The 19,778-nt window shown below is 35.5% G+C and overlaps 1 protein-coding gene across 5 annotated transcripts in view; it reads right to left on the bottom strand.

The window, feature by feature from the left end:
* The window catches only part of DYNC1I2 (dynein cytoplasmic 1 intermediate chain 2), a 60,346-nt gene extending 46,491 nt beyond the window's left edge, over nucleotides 1-13,855 (bottom strand). For 4 of the 5 annotated variants that reach the window (XM_014785851.2, XM_014785853.2, XM_014785854.2 and 1 more), the window contains exons 1-3: nucleotides 13,459-13,603; nucleotides 12,269-12,385; nucleotides 9,956-10,073 (exon numbers count right to left, since the gene is read on the bottom strand). In XM_014785851.2, coding sequence (XP_014641337.1) covers nucleotides 9,956-10,073; nucleotides 12,269-12,376 — 226 coding nt within the window. In that variant the 5' untranslated portion in view covers nucleotides 12,377-12,385; nucleotides 13,459-13,603. Of the gene's footprint in view, nucleotides 1-9,955; nucleotides 10,074-12,268; nucleotides 12,386-13,458; nucleotides 13,604-13,702 lie in introns of those variants that run through there. The other variant, XM_014785852.2, reaches the window with a different exon arrangement.
* Nucleotides 13,856-19,778: the final 5,923 nt, after the last annotated feature.

Below are 19,778 nucleotides of genomic sequence, written 5' to 3'. Positions count from 1 at the left end.
CTTCCTCCCACCAAAAAAAGGGCCAATTTAGAGAAATAACAGTAGTTAAAGGAATGGCTCCTTTAAAATATCCATTAGTTTCCAGCAATTTGGGTGAAAAATGCAAACGGGCCATAAAACAGCATGCCTTCTAGACATGATGCATAACATAAAGCGACGCATGCAACTTAAACAAGGCAAGACTTATGGTAACTTCCTTACCCCAGTATTCAGAAAAAACTGAAGTGTACAGACAAAGATACAGACACCCAAAATATTCTTAATCCCTTCTTATAGAAAAATACACATTTTTCATAGTATATAAAACAAACAGCAAATGCTTTCCCCTAAATCGTGACTTTTAATATTATACACTATCAGTTGATCATGCATATTTCATGCTATTACATTTGTAAAACTTTTTGATTACCATTGCAGGGAGTACAGGAGGATCATCACTGCCATCTTCTGGTTAAATTTTACCATAAATGTCCCCAATCCCAAGTATCTTTTTAAAATAATTTTTCAGTGTACAATATTAAGTGACTGACTGAGCTGCAAGGCCTTCTTTTACTAGTCTACTGAAAAGAAGGTTAAGTTCCTAGTTTTATAGGAACTAATCTAAAGAAGTATGTATTTAATCAAAAGTCTGTGTTTTTGGAATAGTCACATTCATTGAACCCTTATAATTATGTTTAAATGTTTATACATGCTGCGGTAAAAACAGTGGGTTTGCTAATCTAACAAAATGTACAAGTATAGTACGATGAACTACACCTTAAACACAGGTATAAAACTGATCATCCTTATTTTTTCAATGGCAAATTCTATTGGCAACCAATAATAAGGTTAGAAGAAAAGAATCCACAGCTAGAACGTTTGTCTCCTGAGATAACAGTGGTTAATTCTTAAGTTGCAAAGGACCAAAAAAACATAATCAAGTATCTCCAATTTTGTGATTAAATCTCTCAGAAACAATGATAAGACCAGATCAACTTCATACAATTCTCATGTGGACGGCATTGTGTTAGGTGCTGCATGTATAACTCAAAGTAGCTAAACATGACTTGTATCTAAGTAAAAGAACATAAATGTCTCCTAACTTCTCTTAGGTTACATTTCTCCACCTCTTAGGTCCATCTCTCACTGTGCAGTTTCCTCTAGCCTACGTCCCAACTAATATAAGAATAAAGAGTAATATCTGACCATGGTTTGCCTACTGTTCTCTAGGCACAAATATGTGTTTATTAAATTATAGTGAGGCATTATACTGTTTTCATATTAAAGATTTTCCAAGAAGAAATTTTGCATTCTTTAAATTACATACTTAACTTCATGTTCAGGAAAATAATTTTTCTCAGTATACATATTAGACAGATTAGAGGAAAACAGTAATATTTCTACCAATCTAATTATTTATGATGAACTATAAAATTCTTTTCCAGTTTAATATGTTTTTCCCCTTTCTAGTGACTTCAAGTATCAAAGACTCCACTCAAGTTCAACGGTATCTTACTTGGTTAAGACTATATTTTTAAAAAATGTTACCTCAAATTCTTTACAGAAACAGGTTAAATAGTAATTATACATACATAAGTAATACACTAACATAGCCAACTCTGAAATAAGTTTCAGAAATAAAAACTAAATTACAGGGGTGATGCTACCAAATTACCACAGTTTCTCAGCCAGAAGCAAAATAAATCACTATGACTTCAAATTTGTAATTAGATAAAAATCTCCATCCCAGAACTATATTCTTCCTGCCAAAAGAAGTTTTCAAGCCAGCTGATGGAGAGGACTCACAAAGGATTCAAAGTTATTATCTGGCCCACCAACTTCATCTTGCAATAATAAATAATGTATACCACAGAAGGGACAAACCTAGAAAAAGAAAATTACTATCACTGAAAAAGGAGAAATGTTAACAGGAAAAAAGGGAATGGTGGCATTATTTGGTGACTACCATATTTGCACCCAATTAGTCTAGAAAAAAATCAAAGAATACAGTAAGGCAATGCGACTATACTCTCAGACTCCAACAAATGACTCCCAAGAACAAATAAAAGTATGCAGTCAGGGAGGTTTTAAAAAAACTGACCTCATATTCTCTCAAAATCTCAGAAAAGACTCAATTCTAGAATTCTATTTTAAAGATGGTTTAAGAGTCCAAACAGCTTTGAAAATAACATAGGTCATTACTCATTAGCTTTTGCCAAGTATGAGATATTATTTACTTAGCAAGAACAGTGATTCAATCAGATTAACTTTACTCCACAGTTTTATATAAAATAGCCTAAAACAAGGCTTTAAACGGTACAAAAAATAAAAGATTTAATATTAACATGATTATGTGATTATGTGAATGAATTTAAGCTTCTTAGAAGTTTAGAGCAAAGATATCTATTTCCTTCTTTGAGAACCAAGGGAGAAAAATATCAAGTAAAATGAAAAACAAATACACACCACAGCACTCACTGATCATGTAAGTAACATTGAAAGGCTCTAACTCTTTCATTCTCTAGGACAAAAGGTCAATCAAGAAGGCCTTTCCTGCCAGCTTAGATCTTGGCCTTCTAAAGATATAAAATAAACACTGCTGCATTTTGGCCCGTGAAGAAAAAAACAGAATATTTTTAAACCACAAAGGACATGGGAATGAACCTAGATTTAGAATTAGAGTTAAGTTTAAGTCAACCACTCAGGACTATACAGAAGTCTGAGATGAAGAATGGCACACAGTCAATTATTCTTCATCTAGAAGAAAACTTCTGGCAAGAAGGGGCTTTTACCAGGAAGTACCTAGAAAAAGTAGACAGCCAAGGAAAATGAATGTAGGGAGTGGGAGTGTTGGCAGAAGACAGTGAAATGGAAGGAGTGAGGTTCTGAGATAACCCCAAGTTGCGAGGCCCCTTGTAGCTTGTCAGTTATGATACTTGGTCCTCAAACACGGCCCGTGTTACAATAATGCCCCCTTGTGGATACAAGTGCTCCTAGCCTGGAATGTTAACATTTAAATAACCGTTTTTATACCTTACTCTTTTTGTCCCGAAAGGTGTTGCTTTAAACCTTAACTCTCTGAAATATTAATTTCTCCCTTTTCTATGGCCCCTTCTCCTGATAATGATGTTTAAATATCCTCCGCTAATCTCCCCTAAATGTTTCATTTCCTTTATTCTCTTCAATATAATTCAGAGTACCAGATAAATATTTTTAAAAGAAATTAATAAACAAAAATAAAATTTGGGGCCAGCCCAGTGGCACCAGTGGTTAGGTGTGCGAGCTCTGCTTTGGCGGCTTGGGGTTTGCAGGTTTGGATCCCGGGCGCACAGTGATGCACCGCTTGTCAAGCCATGCTGTGGCAGCGTCCCATATAAAGCAGAGGAAGATGGGCATGGATGTTAGCCCAGGGCCAATCTTCCTCAGCAAAAAGAGGAGGACTGGCAACGGATGTTAGCTCAGGGCTGATCTTCCTCACAAAAATAAAATAAAATAAAATAAATAAAATAAAATATTACAATATTAAAAGACTATAAGGAACAATTTTTTTAAATTAGGCTAAAATTGAAGAAATGACTTGAATAGGGAAAGCATTCTATCTAAAAATCAGATTTACCAGTTATAAGATAAATAAGTACTAGGGATGTAATGTAAAACATGACGACTATAGTTAACACTGCTGTATGGTATATATGGGAAAGTTGTTAAGAGAGTAGATCCTACAAGCTCTCATCACAAGGAAAAAGTTTTTTTCTTTTCTTTTTATTGTGTTTATACGAGATGTTGCATGTTAGCGTTTAGCTAACATGGTAATCATTTCATAATATATGTAAATGAAACCATCATGCTGTATACCTTAAATTTATACAGTGATATATGTCAATTATTTCTCAATAAAACTGGAAAAAAATCAGATTTAAAGTACCCAAAAGTTATCAGGAGAGAGAGGGAAATAAATGAAGCAATACTTATTTTGATTAGCAAATTTCTTTTGTTTTTTCCTAATAAAAGAAAATCCAGGTAATAAACTACCAAACTAATCAATGTACTATGTGCCCTACTGATACAGACTTATGCTACAGAGTAATTGATAACATCTGTTTTCATCTCTCTACAAGATAGTTAAAACAGTAGTTACACATACAAAAATAGATTCACTTTATTTTTTTCAATCATCAATGCTTAGGAACTCTACATCTGATATAACATGTCCTGAAGTTGTGCCTAAAATTAACTTCCTTAAGACTGGCCACTTAAATTTAGTTTAAAAGAAAAAGACATTTGTGACAACATGGATGGACACTGAGGGTATAATGCAAAGTGAAATAAGTCAGAGGGAGAAGGTCAAATACTGTATAATTTCCTTCATTAAGTAGTAGATAATAACAACAATAAACAAACACATAGGGACAGAGATTGGATTGGTGGTTACCAGAGGGGAAGCGGGGAGGGAGGAGGGTGAAAGGGATAATTCGGTACATGTGTGTGGTGATGGGTTGTAATTAGTATTTTGGTGGTGAACATGATGTAATCTATGCAGAAATAGAAGTACAATGATGTACACCTGAAATTTTTACAATGTTATAAACCAATGTTACTGCAATAAACAAAAAATTAAAAAAAAAAAAAAAAGAAAAAGAAATCAAGTCACATCTCTTTTATGAAATATCCACATTTCAATGTCCACTATGCATTTCCAAAAATTTAAAAATCAGATTTGTTGTTGTTGTTGCTTTTAAAGCAGATGGCTTGTATTTGACCTTACCACGTGGAAAGACATATGACCTAATAATAACTGAACAAACATTTAAGTGTCTAGCCTTTGCTGGGTACCAGGGATAAAAATGGAATATACTGTCCCTACTCTCAAGGACCTCTGACAAAAAGCAGTAAAACAACCAAATAAGAATCTACCAGCGAAGAGAAGCTAAGAGAGGTTTTATTAGCTGTTATCTTTTTTAAAAGACAAATTATTTTCAGTAGAATAAAAAAAGAAAAAAGTCCATTTTAGGAAAACAATTGGTTGATGTTTTCAATAAAGCCTCTTAAATATTCTAGCAGTGTTTTTATACTTCTAGAATTTAAAAATATTTAATAAATACATTCTGTAGTGAAAAGAAAAACAAGTATCCATCCTGGGTCATAATATAACATGTATTTTTTATTGTGGGTTACAGTCAAGAAAATTTGACAGCCACTGCCCTCATCTGTATCTTGTATCCTTCAGGCCTAATTTTAAATAAATACTGGAAAGATCTTTATGCATCTATCAGAGAATAGAAGAAGGTGGAAAACCACACAACTCATTTAATGAGGCTAATATAACCACTACCATAAAACCAGACGAGACACAGTAAAAGGGAAAAATATTATAGGCCTGACTCTCTTATGAGTGCAGATGAAGAACTTCTAAAGAAAATATTAGTAAACAAATCTAGCAATGTATGAGAAAAATATTATCTCATAATTAAGTTGGGTTTATTCCAGAACATAAGCATAGTTTTACATTAAAAAACCTATCAATATAAATCATTGTTTTAGTACATTAATAGGAAAAAAAAAGCATATGTTCATCTCAAAATATGAAGAGACTTACGAGTTTGCTGTAAATATTCTGGTGGCCTTAAAGACTATTCAAATTCTTTGTGAATGTGGGCTGGACTTAGTGACTCTTCCATGAACAGAATGTGGCAGAAGTGATGCTCAGTGACTTCCAAGGGTTAAGTCACAGAAAGGATAGGTTCCTGCTGGTTCTCCTTCTCTTTAGATTGCTCCCTCTGGGAAAACCCACGCTGCAAGGATACTCAAGCAGTTCTGTGGAGTGGCGCAGATGGATAGGAACTCAAGCCTCCCACTAACAACCAACACCAACTTGCCAGCCATGTGAATGAGCCACCTTGAAAGCAAATTCTCTAGCTCCATCAAGCCTTCAGATGACTACAGCTCTGACTAACATCTTGACTTCAACTCCCTAAGAGACCCTGGGCCAGAACCACTCAGCTAAGCCACTACCAAATTCCTGACTAGCAGGAACTGTGAGAGATAATAAATGTTTATTATTGTTTTAAAAAAAATCAAACTGATACAAGAAGAAATAGAAAACCTTAATAGTTTTTAAAAAACCTGAAGTGCGGGGCTGGCCCCGTGGCTTAGCGGTTAAGTGCGCGCGCTCCGCTGCTGGCGGCCCGGGTTCGGATCCCGGGCGCGCACCAACGCACCGCTTCTCCGGCCATGCTGAGGCCGCGTCCCACATACAGCAACTAGAAGGATGTGCAGCTGTGACATACAACTATCTACTGGGGCTTTGGGGGAAAAATAAATAAATAAAATTAAAAAAAAAAAAAAAAAAAAACCTGAAGTGGTGAATAACCCCTGCTTTCCACTATTCCCTGGGGAAAAAAATTGTAATCCCAGGCAGTTTTACAGTTGAATTCTACCAAGTTTTTAAGGAACAGGTAACATTTATCTTTTACAAGCTGTTCTACAAAATAACTGTCCAATTTATTTTTAAACCATAACCATGATTGTCTCTGAACACAGATAGTACAGGAAAATTACAGGCAAATTTCACTTATCAGTATACATGAAAAACTCCTAAATAAAACATTAGCTACTCTACTTTAAAAATACACACAAAAACTCATTTGCCACCCCTGGAGGTGACTATTAATAATTAAAGTGAAAAAAATTAGGCACATCTTCTGCTTTTCTAACAAGAAATGCATTTAGGGTAACCAAATAGCCTTAGTTACTGAGGAAAAGCTCCCCTTTACAGAAGAATTCCAGCCAATAAATGTAGAGGAATGATGGAATTACAAAAACAATTTTGCAAATCCTAATCAAAAACTGATTTAGATAAGGATCATCAATAAGTAAGTATTAAAGCTATTTGGTGAAAAGTTGTCGGAGAAATAAATATTCACGTGGTGCAAAAGTATTACCTCCAGATATTACTTGCTAATCATAAGGAGAAAAAACATGTAATTATGTTGGAGAAACCTGGCTGTCACAATCGGAACACAGTAATCAATCTTAGCATCACTAACAGCTCAACAACCAGACGTGCTACTGATGTGATGCGATATGAAGTACACAGAATCATCTATGAGATATTCTCCAAACATGTTCAACCTGAAGCTAATCATGTTTTCTTAATCTAATTTCCAGCTTAGAGGAAATACAAAGGAGAGAGGAATAAAAGCTAAATGTGAGAAAACCATCAGACAAACCCAGAAGTTGGGACATTCTAGAGACCAACTGGCTCACTCTCTTCAACAAGTCGATGATAGGGGGCAAAAGTAGTATGTACGGATGATCTTCTAGACTTAGAAAGACTAGAAACACATAACTAAATGCAACATATGGTGCAGCAAGATTTTGGGTGGATAACCTAATTTTTTTTTGAGGAGAAGAAAAATTTTGTGAAGCTAGGGCTATTTTGAAAAAGAGAAAAAAAAAGGGGTGATTTTCTATATCAGAAATTAGGATATAATACAAAGCCATGGTGATTAAACTGTAGGTTAACAGCACAGAATCAGACAAATAGATCAACAGTGAAAATACAGAGCCCAGAAATGCCCATGAACATATGGGAACTGACTGTATAACAAAGTTGACATCAGATATCAGTGAGAGTAAAAGATGGACTACCTAATAAACGGTACTGAGAAAATTAGCTAACTATATGGAGAAAAACTACATTGGAATCTTACCTCACACTATGTTCAAAAATATAACCAAAATATCTAAAGGCGAAGGCAAAAACTATAAAACCTAACAGAAAAAAAGAAGACCAAAAAGCACACACACAAAAAAGGTTATAATTGGTAGATCTGACCATTACCAAAATGAAGGATTTGAACATATCAAAATGAAGGATTCTGTTCAATGAAGGAAACTATAAACAGAGTTAACAGGTAATAGACTGGGAGAAGGTATTTTTAGAAAGACTAAAACAGACAGAGAAGTCCTCCCTAAAATATACAAGGAACTCCTACAGCAAGATAAAGAACCCCAATAGTAAATGGGCAAAGACTATGAATATGCTCTTCACAGAAAGGAAAATATGAAGGGTTAACAATATATGAAGAAATGGTCAACCTTGCTGTGAACAGATAAATGTATATCAAAACATTATGGCATACCACTTTATACCCATCAAGTTGGCAAAAATTAGAAAGCTGGATAATATCATGAAATAGTTACTTTCTCACGCACTGGTGGTGGGAGAGTCAACTTTTGTAGTCATTGTTGAGAGTGGAATGTAGAACCTAATAAACGTTAAGTAAACCTGTACACAATAACACAGCAAGTCAATTCTTGGGCATACACCCCAGAGAAACTCTTCCACAGTCCTCAAGGGGAGAGAACATATTCTTTGCAGTGTTGCTTGTGATAGCAAAGCAGAGATAGAAGCAATCTAAGTGCTTATCACTGGTGAACGGATAAGTAACATATGGCATATGATGCAATATTATAAATCAGTCAAAAATAACTAGATCTGTATGTAGCAACATGGGTAGATCTCAAATACAATGCTGCTTGACAAAAAGGAATAAATAGAATGAGACACATATAGCACAATGTCATTTACGTATATAAAGCATATACACATAGATATATGAAACCCTGAAAAATGTAAACACGTAGGACAGATCAAAAGGATATATGTTAAAAATGCAAGAACAGGTACTTAATACAAGACTGGGAAGGAGAATGAAACTGGAAATGAGGAATGAGGGAGAAACACACCCACACGCAATTAAACAACAGTCTTTCAAGAATTGATGATGGAGGTGGGTCATGAACTGAGAAATATGAGCAAGTGAATTCAGCGAAACTGAAGTCTTAAAAAGAATAGAAAGCCTACAGGAGAAAATCAAAAGGATCAGAAAAAAGCATCACTCAAAGACTATACAACTAACAAGCAAGTTGGTTTAGTTACTAGGCTATTTTTTTTAACAAGATAAACGTGTTCTGATTCATTTCCTTTTAACATTGCAATAAGCAACATAAGCTATTAAATAAAGACATAAAAATTAATGTATTTCAAGCTTCAAATTCTACCAATAAGGAAAAGGCAAATGAGCTGAAAGAAATAATAATGAAGCAGACCATGAGATTAACCAGCTTCTTCATCTTGAAACCTTTTAGAAATATCAGCTCTAATAACAGTTACGTTGCAGTTTCACAACAGGCATATAGCAGTTACTATCTCTGGTATTCGTTCCCTGTGGTAGATGGAATTAACCCACAACCTAACCTTGAAATTGTAGGTCCCTAAATGACAGAGGCCATGTCAAACTAAAATACTACATAATAGCACCCAGCTCAGAATTATTTTAAGTAAGCATTTAATGCTTTCTGATATGTAACTAGATTGTCCTCAGTACCTCTACTATTTCAGCTTTTTGGTCTAGTAATGCTATCAAAATGAATAACCCAGAAAAAGAACAAGATTAAGTCAAATCACTGCCAAAATAAGCTACCAATATTATTTCCCTTATTAGCATTGAGAGCAGAAAGCTATAAGCTTCTCCTTCCACTCCTATACCTTTGAATGCTAATATACTTTCAGAACTTTGATTCATCATACCTCTCTTTAACCTACAGAAAGGAACATAGAGTTAAGATCAGGAATCACAGTCAACTTTGAGCTTAATACAGTATGGCACAGAAAATTTGTTCAACAAATGCTTGTTGAAATAAATTACTGATTTAACAAGAAAAGTCAATTGGTTGTTCAGTGTACGTTAATAAATATAATTAATCTTGCAGCTCCTTTGAACAAAATAACCATATATTAGCACATCTGAAAAAAGATCATTCCAAATAAATTGTAAGATTAATGATTTTTAAGAGACACAAATAAGAAAAATATGCAAAGTATATTAAGTCAACTCACTTATCTCAGGTACATCTGAGCTGAAAAGAATATACGCCTCTCTGTTATAAATGGATATATGCTTATCCTTACCAATGGGGGACTCTGGAGTTAGCCCCATGCTTTGAAGCAATGCTTCAGCTTCTCTTCTTTTTTTTTCAAGATCTGATTCTTCTTGCACAGGAGCGACTGCTTCCTTCTTCTGATCAGTCTAAATTTTTTAAGTTAAAAACTTAAGTTTACATATGATATGAACATTTCTGTTTTGCAAAATAAATGTATTTTAAATAATGTGCTAACACTGTATACTTTGGGGGGTGGACTTAGTTTTGAATACACATTATAGTCATTAAATGAAAACCATTCGCAATCGAGTTCTAGTAAGTAATCTCCAAATAATATGTACTAAATTGATCCATTTTTGTATGTAATCAAGGAATTTTTTTTGTAATCACAAAACTTTTCCTAATAAATAAATTCAAAAATAGAGTCAACTTCTAATTATCTACAGTATGAAACTGCTATCCATGGTCAGGAATTGTGGAAATCTCCCTTAGTGACACAAAGGCTTAGATATAAATATCACAACACTATGAAAAAAAAAAAGATGGAATTATTTCAGAGATAACAAATTTTAAGTAAATGGACAACTTGATTTGTTGAAAAAATATGAGTACCTCAAACTTCTGCATGAAGTGTTCATTGTATTTATGCAACTTTATGTAGAGGATGTTTGTCAAAATATTCATCTGGAGAAGGGTTCTTATTTTTATTTTTTAAATTATAGGTCTTTTTTTATGATAATAAAAACATGGTTGGGTTTGGAAAATTAAAATTCACTTTAGCATAGCACAAAACATTTTCTGTTACCGAAATTTGTGCCAGCTTTTATTTCAGTCTTTTATAGTTTTACCAAAAATCTTCCAGTTAAACTAGATAAGCCTCAATATTCTCAGATCATCCAAAACATCTCAAGTGAAATTTAAGCTTTCAAGGGAAAAGTTTTATATACACACCTCAAACGCCTATTTCGACTAGACAACTATTACTCATACAATTGTCTGTAGTGAATTTTGTCAGTCATAATATTCTACGATACCATTTTAACTTGAAGTCATCAGAAAATTTCATCCAAGTAGCCAAACAGGCTATATTATCAAGTTGACACTTTACCTATATATAACAATATATTAGTAGACTCGTTGTTTAATACTATTAAATTATCTCTTATAATGTCTTATAAACTTTGTATTAGATATGTCATGTAATAGATATCTCTTAGAGGCCACTTATGCCGCTTATGGCCTTCCTTAGAAAACAAAATTCCAATTTGCTCTCAGCACTGAAGGGTTTAGGGCTGTTGATACCACTTTGGCTTTAAAATGGCTCTGCCAGTCTGACTCATGCTTCTATCAGTTAGCTTTTAACCAAATAGCGAACTTAAAGCTCTAACCCTCTTATAATAATGTATCACAGAAATGTTCAGAATAAACTAGAAAATTCTTCAATTACAGGCTTTTACAGCATCATAACAATGTTGCATATAAATTGTACCTTCAATATTTCTGCCACTGATTTTTCTTTTTCCCTAAGAGATTTCTAGAAGTCTTGGCTATTGTTTAGGCTATCACATAGAAAAACTTGTTATCAATGTCACACTTAGGACAAACATATCCGTGGTAAAAGTAGACAAATCTGTCTCAAGAGTTTCCATAGGGATAAATGTACATTTCAATACAGGAGCAAGTAAAATAGCTCCAGCTCAGGGTCAATGTATATTTGCCATATATGATGAAAAGGTGATGCCAAAAATCAGAAGGCAGAGGTACCTGGTCCACCTTTACGTAGTGTCAAACCTACTACCTGGTAAAAATATTTCAACGACTAACTCGTGATAAAGGAGATAAAAACAAATTCCCTAATCAATTAAGTAATCTATTATATATTTTTCTTTGCCCTTATCTATTCTGACAAATTATTAGCAGTTCAGACTAGTAAAATATTCAGATAAGTAAGTTCAAAATCCAAGTAAGTTCAAAATCCAAACTAAGTTATGATATATATGCCATGTTTTATGAATTACAAGGCAGATGTCCCTTACTTTATATAATAAACATATTCCTATAAGACTAAATATGTAAACTGAACTTTTTATAAATCAAATCCTAGAAATGCAATCTATATGAGATATTTTTACTCAGTAAAAAAAAAATCATATTTTAATTTATCGGTTTTGTCATTTTCACATACCTGGTTTCTTTTAAGTAAGATTCACCTATAGTGCTATATTTGCAGTCACAACTGCTGGATTTTTAACTACTGTGACAGCATTACATAAAGGTATAAGTACTTGAAATAAAATTCAATTATTTCGTATTAAGTTTATTTAAAAAAAATCAAAATTACCTCCTTTTTCTTCCTTTCTTCTTCTTTCCTCTTCTTTTCCTCTCTGATTTGGGCCAACCGCTGCTTCTTACGTTCCAACTCTGCCTTTAATTCACTTTTGTCCGACATGTTTGTGACCTTACGAGGCAAATAATCATTTATAATCATCATTACATTGGTAAAAGCAGCACTCTAGAAAAATTAGTCTTCAAGAAGAAAATTGTCTCAAGAGGCCATGTAGTTCAATGCTATCTAAAGAGAACATAACAAACTCTACTTTAAAATAATGGAAGCATATATATTACTAAGACTTGAAAAACATCATAAACAAAACATTATAAATAAATATTTAGAGTTGACCACAGTAGCTGGCACACAGTAAACTTTTTAACGTTCACATGCCCAAATTTAACACAATGTCTCTGGCTCTTAAAATAGAGAGAGGACTAGGGTTGGCATTAAGATGCTCTTAGTCTATATGATACAGATCTAATCTGTTCCCAGAGTTTTGCATTCATTCCTAGAAATTCGATAAAAACAATATGCGGTCAGACAGAAAATCCTTAAATTCTAAAACTGCCATGTAATAATAATATTAAGGACAAGAAAAACACAAAAATCACCACCATTAACTATCAAATATACTTAGTTTATTTTTAGTCAAAGCCCAACGACAAAGTCTGACCGGCTGAACTACCTACAGCTAACCAGCCCGCTCATCCTCACAGAGGCCGGAGCCTCCATGACTGACACGTTCACTTTCTTAAAACTCCAAGGAAAAGCAAGTCTCTGGAATTTTGTGCTACAACCTCCGCGTTCGGGTACTTTCCAACATACACACGGTGACGGAAAAACACTGTATACATGAGCAGTAATGACTTTTATTTATACAATGGAGCAAGGCGAAAAGGAGTCACTTCTCCTCTGGGGTCACGGCCAAGAAGGCGCGGTCCAGGACAGGGCGTCTGGGGTGCCGGGGCCAGTGGGCGCCGAACAAGCCTCGAGGCTCCTCGGGCCACCTCTAGAAGGTGACGAAGGGAAGGTGGCCTCGTCTTCCCGGCCTTCCTGAGTCACGGCACCTGGCTTTCCCCGCCTCTCCTTCCCCGAGCCGGCCGGGCGGCGCTGTCAGCAGGAACTGCCAAGCTGCCTTTTGAGTCTCCACGTGAAACACAGCGCTAAGAAGGGCCTTGAGGGACGAACACTCAACCCACCTGTCAGGTGGCGGGATGGAGAGGAGTCCGCCCGCCTGCGACTCGCCGGTAACGTCCCTCTCCTTCGCCCCCAAAGCCAACAGTCGCCGCCACTAGCTCCGCGGCTTCCCAAAGCACACAAAGAGGGATGGGCGGCGGCTGCTACGGCGACAGCTTAGGGACAAATAGCTTCACCAGCACGAGTTCGCTACCAGACAGAAGGGGTGGGGCCCTACTGCGGGAAATAGTAGCCCCCGTGACTTACCTATGTAAAGCAGAAGCCAATAGTTGAGACCAAGAATCCAGCCGGCCCGGGGGCCCGAAGTGTTTCCGCTTTGCCCCAAACTGGAAGACTACGCCTAATAGTCTCGAGCCGGCTAAGCAACCACCGCCCTTTCCATACAGAGTGACAAGACCAGGGAGAACTACAAGCCCCAGCTCCAGGGAAACGGGCGTGCGGCGAGCAATGCATTCTGGGAGTTGTGGTCAATGGTACTAGCAAGCTATGCTGGGACATGTAGTGTTTCCTAGTCTTGCCGTTTCCCACTTCGAGGCCTGCTTCCTTCATGATTCCATTGAGAAGGTTCCAGCCCTTCTCTTTAACGTGTTCTCCTCCATTGTTCAGTACTCAGAGCGTTATAAGTGTTATATCTTAGGATCTTTGACTCAACGTTGGCCCAATTTTAAGAGGGGTTATTTTCCGGTGGTGAACCTATGTATTACATTGAACATTTGAAGAATACTTTTTAGGATGTACACCAGTTTTAGCAAAAAATGCCGTATAGAGGTTTCATATGGCATCTTAGGCAAAATCTAAATTTTCAAAATGTAGTGTAACCTCATTCTGTCAAAGAATGTGAGAATCATCTTTAATTAGAAAAAGATTTGTTTTTACTCAGTTTTTACTAGTATTCGTGGTTGTCAACCTGCTTAGCTGGGGTGTTATGAAAATTAGCAATAAAAACTTCTGATTCTTATATTTGCTCATAAATTTCATAATGTACACATGGAATATTCTTTTGAGCTTGCAAATAAAATAATTAGTGTTGCAATAAATAAATAGATAAGAATATGTTAATCAGCTTAGCAAATAATTCTCCAGTATTTTGTTGCAGTGTGATAGATAGCATTTTGGTTTTCTCTCAAAGAGTTTTTGAAAAGAAAGTATTTTGTACTATTGAAATCTAAACCAAGTAAGAATGGTTTCCACAGTTGTTGGAGTTTTTAATATACAAAGAAAGCAAAAGTTATTGGGATATGAATTTACCAGAAGTTTATGGGTTGATACACATTTTTACAGATTTTTATTTAAATAATTTAAAGCATTATTTGGCAATAATTAAAGCTAACACCAAAGCAATATCTTTCTTATATTCTAGAAGGACATTGCCCAGGTCTAGGATTAAACTTTAGGATTGAATTCTAAGTCCTTGGACCTGTGCCTAGTCTTTTCTTTGTCTTGCTCTGCCTATATACAAGATAAATATCTCAGAAATAAATCTGAGAAAGAAAAATCCTTCAAATTCCAAGACTTTTCCTTATAACCTAAAATTTCAGAGGTTTATAACTATTCTACCTTTTTGTCTTCCTTCTTCTTTCCTAATAGTTTTCATTTATTAATTTGAAAAATTGTTATTGATTGCCTACCGTGTGCTAGGGATGGTGCTGAGTGCTATATGTCAGAGCTAAAATGTATATCTCTGTTCTCAAGTGGGGAAGACAGGACACTCAGTTCAACTAAGTATCATGATGGGATTAAGTAGGGAAGTGATAGAACACTCTGGAAGAAAATTTTCAGGGGAAGATGATTCCAGAGCTAAGTCTTAGATTCTGGAATATTGAGTAGAAGTAACCAAGCAAAGAAGATGCAGAAAGGTGCCTTAGGGAGATGAAAGAATATGGCCAATGTACGGAGGTGTGAGAGCATGGACTACTGGAGAATCTGGAAATAATTCAGAATGGCTGTAGGCTAAGACGAGAACTGGAAAATGAAGCCATAAGCAGGGATGAAGTCATATATCCCAGTTTAGGTTTAGTCTCGAAATGATGTGAATCCACTGACAGATTTTAAGTAGGAATGATAGTATGATGAGGTTTGCATATCAGACAGTTGACTTTTCGATGTGGTCTGAAGAAAGGCTGGTAGGCTAGTGTTTTCTCTTTGGCCCTCAGATTCACTTCCTGCCCTTCTCTGCCAACTTCAATGCTTCTGGGGATTGACCTCAGCTTCTTTGAGGACTGCCTTGTGGTTGTCCATTTATTTAGTCCTTCTTTGATTTCTTTCAGCAATATGTTTTTGGTTTTCAGTGTAATAGTCTTGCCCTCCTTGGTTAAATTTTACCTAAGTATTTAATTCTTTTTGATGCTACTGTAAATGTAATTGATTTCTTAATTTCCTTTTTGGATTGTTCATTGCTAGTGTATAAAAATACAACTGAGGGGCCGGCCCAGTGGTGCAAGCGGTTAAGTGCACATGCTCCACTGCGGCGGCCCGGGGTTCGCCGGTTCGGATCCCAGGCGCACACCGATGCCCGGCTTGTCGAGCCATGCTGTGGCGGCGTCCCATATAAAGTGGAGGAAGATGGGCACGGATGTTAGCCCAGGGCCAGTCTTCCTCAGCAAAAAAAGAGGAGGATTGGCAGATGTTAGCACAGGGCTGATCTTCCTCACACACACACACAAAAATACAACTGAGTTTTCTGTGCTAATCTTGTATCCTGCAACTTTGCTGGATTTGCTTGTTTGCTCTTACATCTTTTTTGTAGATTTTTTGGGATTTTCTATGTATAAGATTATGTCACCTGCAAACAGAGATAGTTTTACTTTTCCTTTCCAATTTAGATGACTTTTATTCTGTTTCTTATCTGATTTCTCTGGCTAGAACTTCTGGTACAATGTTGAATAAGAGTGATGAAAGAGAGTACCCTTTCCTTGTTCCTGATCTTAGATGGAAAACTTTCAGTCTTAAAACTACTGCTTTTTTAAAAGGTCAGAGTACCTCCTCCTTTCACTGGAAGAGTAGCCAACATTATTCTGTGGAGTCTAGTCTGTCTAAGACCATGGGCAACCCCTCTGCTATTTTTTGACACTACTCACCCAGGGAACTATATCATCTCTAAATTCCAAGGACTGAAGACTCCTGCTTTCTGGCAGCAAGCTAAAAGTGGTGTGGGAAATATCTAGATACTGTTTGGAATTTCCATTCACTTAATAGGGAATAAAGGATATGTGAAACCCTTTAACTAGTTTCTGTCTCTTAGTGTCCTGAAATTTCTATCTCATTGTGATTAAAGAATCACTAGCCAAATAGGGATGCATACCTGTATTTCAAATCCTAAAATCTAATGAAGTAAATAAAGGTACAGCCATAGAATGCAGCACCATGAAGCCGTTAAAATTAGCATGGTAGTTCCCTGTGTACTGATAGCAAATGAACTCCAATATAATTTATAATTGAAAAAAGGAAGGTACAGAATAATTTGCATAGAGTGATTCCATTTGTGTAAAAAAGAAGAGACATATCCACGTGTGTACTATTTTTGCAAGGATACACAAGAAGCGAGGTAGTAATGAATGTCTCTAGAGAAGAGGGTTAGATGTCTTGGGAATTAGAGTAAAATGAAGGCTTTTTCCTGTGGCACATTTGAATTTTTTAAAAAAATATGTAAATGTGTAATAACAAGAACAAAAATATGTTTTTGTTTTGTTTCATTTTTAACGCTTTTTAAAAACCCAGTATCAGCATTGATTAGAAAGACTGTAATGGCTAAGAAAAGGTCAGTACTCCAGAGATTACTTAGTTCAAACCACTATTGTTCCTACTTCTCAAGTTGGCAGGGCTGAGGAGGAGTTATAGTAAGCATTACCACTGAAGGGATTTTTTGTTTGGGAAAGGGTTGGGAGGATTTGCATTTTAAAACTTCTCAGAATAGTTTGTAAGAGAGGGTAGAAATGGATAAAAATTGCATTTGTTAAACACATTCATATCTAGGATTACACTTGAACTCAATATGCCAACTTATGGAAAATTTTATAAAAGTAACATATTGAACATACTGCAGGATTTCATTTATATGAAATTTTAAAGCAGGCAAAACTAATCTAATGACATAAGTCAGAATAGAAGCTATTGAGGTATGGGGGTATTGATTGGAAAGGGAGCTGGAGAGGTTTGTGGGGTGCTGGTAATGTTTCATATCTTGATCTGGGTGGGGGTTATACAAATTTATATAACCTATAAAAAAAGTCATTGTACAATTATGCATGTAAAATTGTATAAATTTTGTATATTTATATAATTTGTAAAAAATTCTACCCTTAAGAAGGGTCCTCTTTACAGTATATATGTTATATTCAATAAAAAAGTTAAGAAAAATGTAGCATATTAAACTGTGGCACTTAAATAAACAAACATATAAACCTCCAGAAAGATGTAACACCCAAATCAGAAGAGGAAGGAGTTTGAAAGAGTTAAAAATGTGTTGTTACCCAGTGATTCGGGCATCTCAAAATATTTAAGGCACTCCAGTAAGTATTTTCCAAGTAGTCAGCTATAGCATTTATAATTTTTTTTTGACAACCTTGTGATATGTACCTTCATCGTACAAAGTTTATGATGAAATTATGTTGTAAAAAAGAAAGTTGTTGCTGCATTAGCAATGCATAAAGCTTTCTGGTTATTATACTTTTAGAATTCTTCTGTAAATGTCACTTGTTTGGTTATAACTTTGCTAAAATGAAATGTACTGAAATTTAAGATAACACTCCTGTGACCTTTTTACCAGGCAAAGAGCATATTTCCCAGGACCTTTTCATAAATATTGTCTCTCTCATTTTTTTCCACATGTTATTCAGAGGTCCTCTAAGATTTCACGTCCACAAGGTTTCCACCACCCTGCCTCTGTGATCTTGAGATTGCTCATCTTTTGCATGTTAACACCTTCCACCAACCAACAACCTTCACTTGTGTTTTTAATATTTTCTAAATACTTCCAGTTCACTTTCAGAAAATGTATTTGACTTTGACTTTTAGAGAAATTGGCACAACTCACTATTTCCTTCCAGTTTTGGGAACTGTCTTAACTTTCCCATTTCCTCTCATGCCTAAGGAAAGCTCTTTAAGAAACTATCTTCACTCAGGGGAGTGTTCATGAGCTGACCAGAAAATCTCCCCTCATAATTTAACAGCATTACTTTTCTATTATCCTTATTATTGTTCTACTCTGTATTTTTCCCTTTGGAGTGTTTGCTGCATTGTTAACTTAATATAGGTTTTTTTTTTTCATTATTTCCTCTACTTGTCTTGATGCACATATTTTCTCTGTTAGTGTCAAAATAAGGTGATGGTGAATTATGAGTCCCTTCTGAGCTGAGGATACTTTTGTAATCTGGTAACCTTTGGCAGGAAGCACATATCCTAGTGAATGATGGAGCACTTAAGAGTGATTCACCACTGAGCATTACAGAAAATAGGCGGAGGGTTCAAAAATTCAAGGCAAGTTCCTTCTCCTCAGCGTGGTGTATATACTGCGCTCTCACTTTTCTACCCTCTATTATGTGGTTAAGAGAGAGGGAATAATGACGGCTTCTTAAAGTTACCTATAATGCACTCCAAACTCTGTTAGGTGTAATGGTTTTAAAAGGTAGAATGAAAACACAGCTAGGAGATCAACACAAAAGGAATCATTTTCTGATAGAGACAGCAAGGCTGTGTGCCTCTTGATACACACACGCAACTCCCATTAACTGTAATGGGAATTATGAGTGCCCCATTAAAGGAGTACATGCCTCCCCAAGTGTGGTAGGGGGATACTCTTTCTCTCCCAGAATTTCTTGTATTGATTTAGTTTCTTGTGATAGAATCAAATCTTGTATTATTTTTTGAAAGTTATTCTTAGGTATTTAATATGTTGTCTTTCAAATGTAGGGGTAAAAAACAGTTACTAATTGGCAGGTGAAATATAGTTAAACAACAAACCCTATGTAAAGCCCAAATCAGACCAGATTGGTTAATTTTCAGATTAGAAGCATTGACCTGTAATATTCCTCTTTGAATAAATATTTATTCAACATTTGACCTTACTGACTTTAGGCAAATTTCAGGGTGGTTAAGACTTTCTACGTTAAATGGAAATGAGGTTCTAATTATACATGTTGATTAACAACATGTACAGATTTGCATAATGGGAAAAGAACTTTGGTTTGCTCAGTGATCTTTCCAGCTATACATGAATATAGGAATCTTGACAAATATTCTGAGAAATATTTACATAATGTAACACTATCTCCTGAGCTCCCAAGGCATACATCCAACTCTCTGCTGGATATCTCCTGGAAATCCT

The sequence above is a fragment of the Ceratotherium simum genome, chromosome 9 (genome assembly GCF_057802395.1).
Source record: "Ceratotherium simum simum isolate JZ-2026a chromosome 9, ASM5780239v1, whole genome shotgun sequence".
Taxonomy (NCBI): domain Eukaryota; kingdom Metazoa; phylum Chordata; class Mammalia; order Perissodactyla; family Rhinocerotidae; genus Ceratotherium; species Ceratotherium simum.
This window is presented reverse-complemented; position numbering and strand designations above follow the sequence as displayed.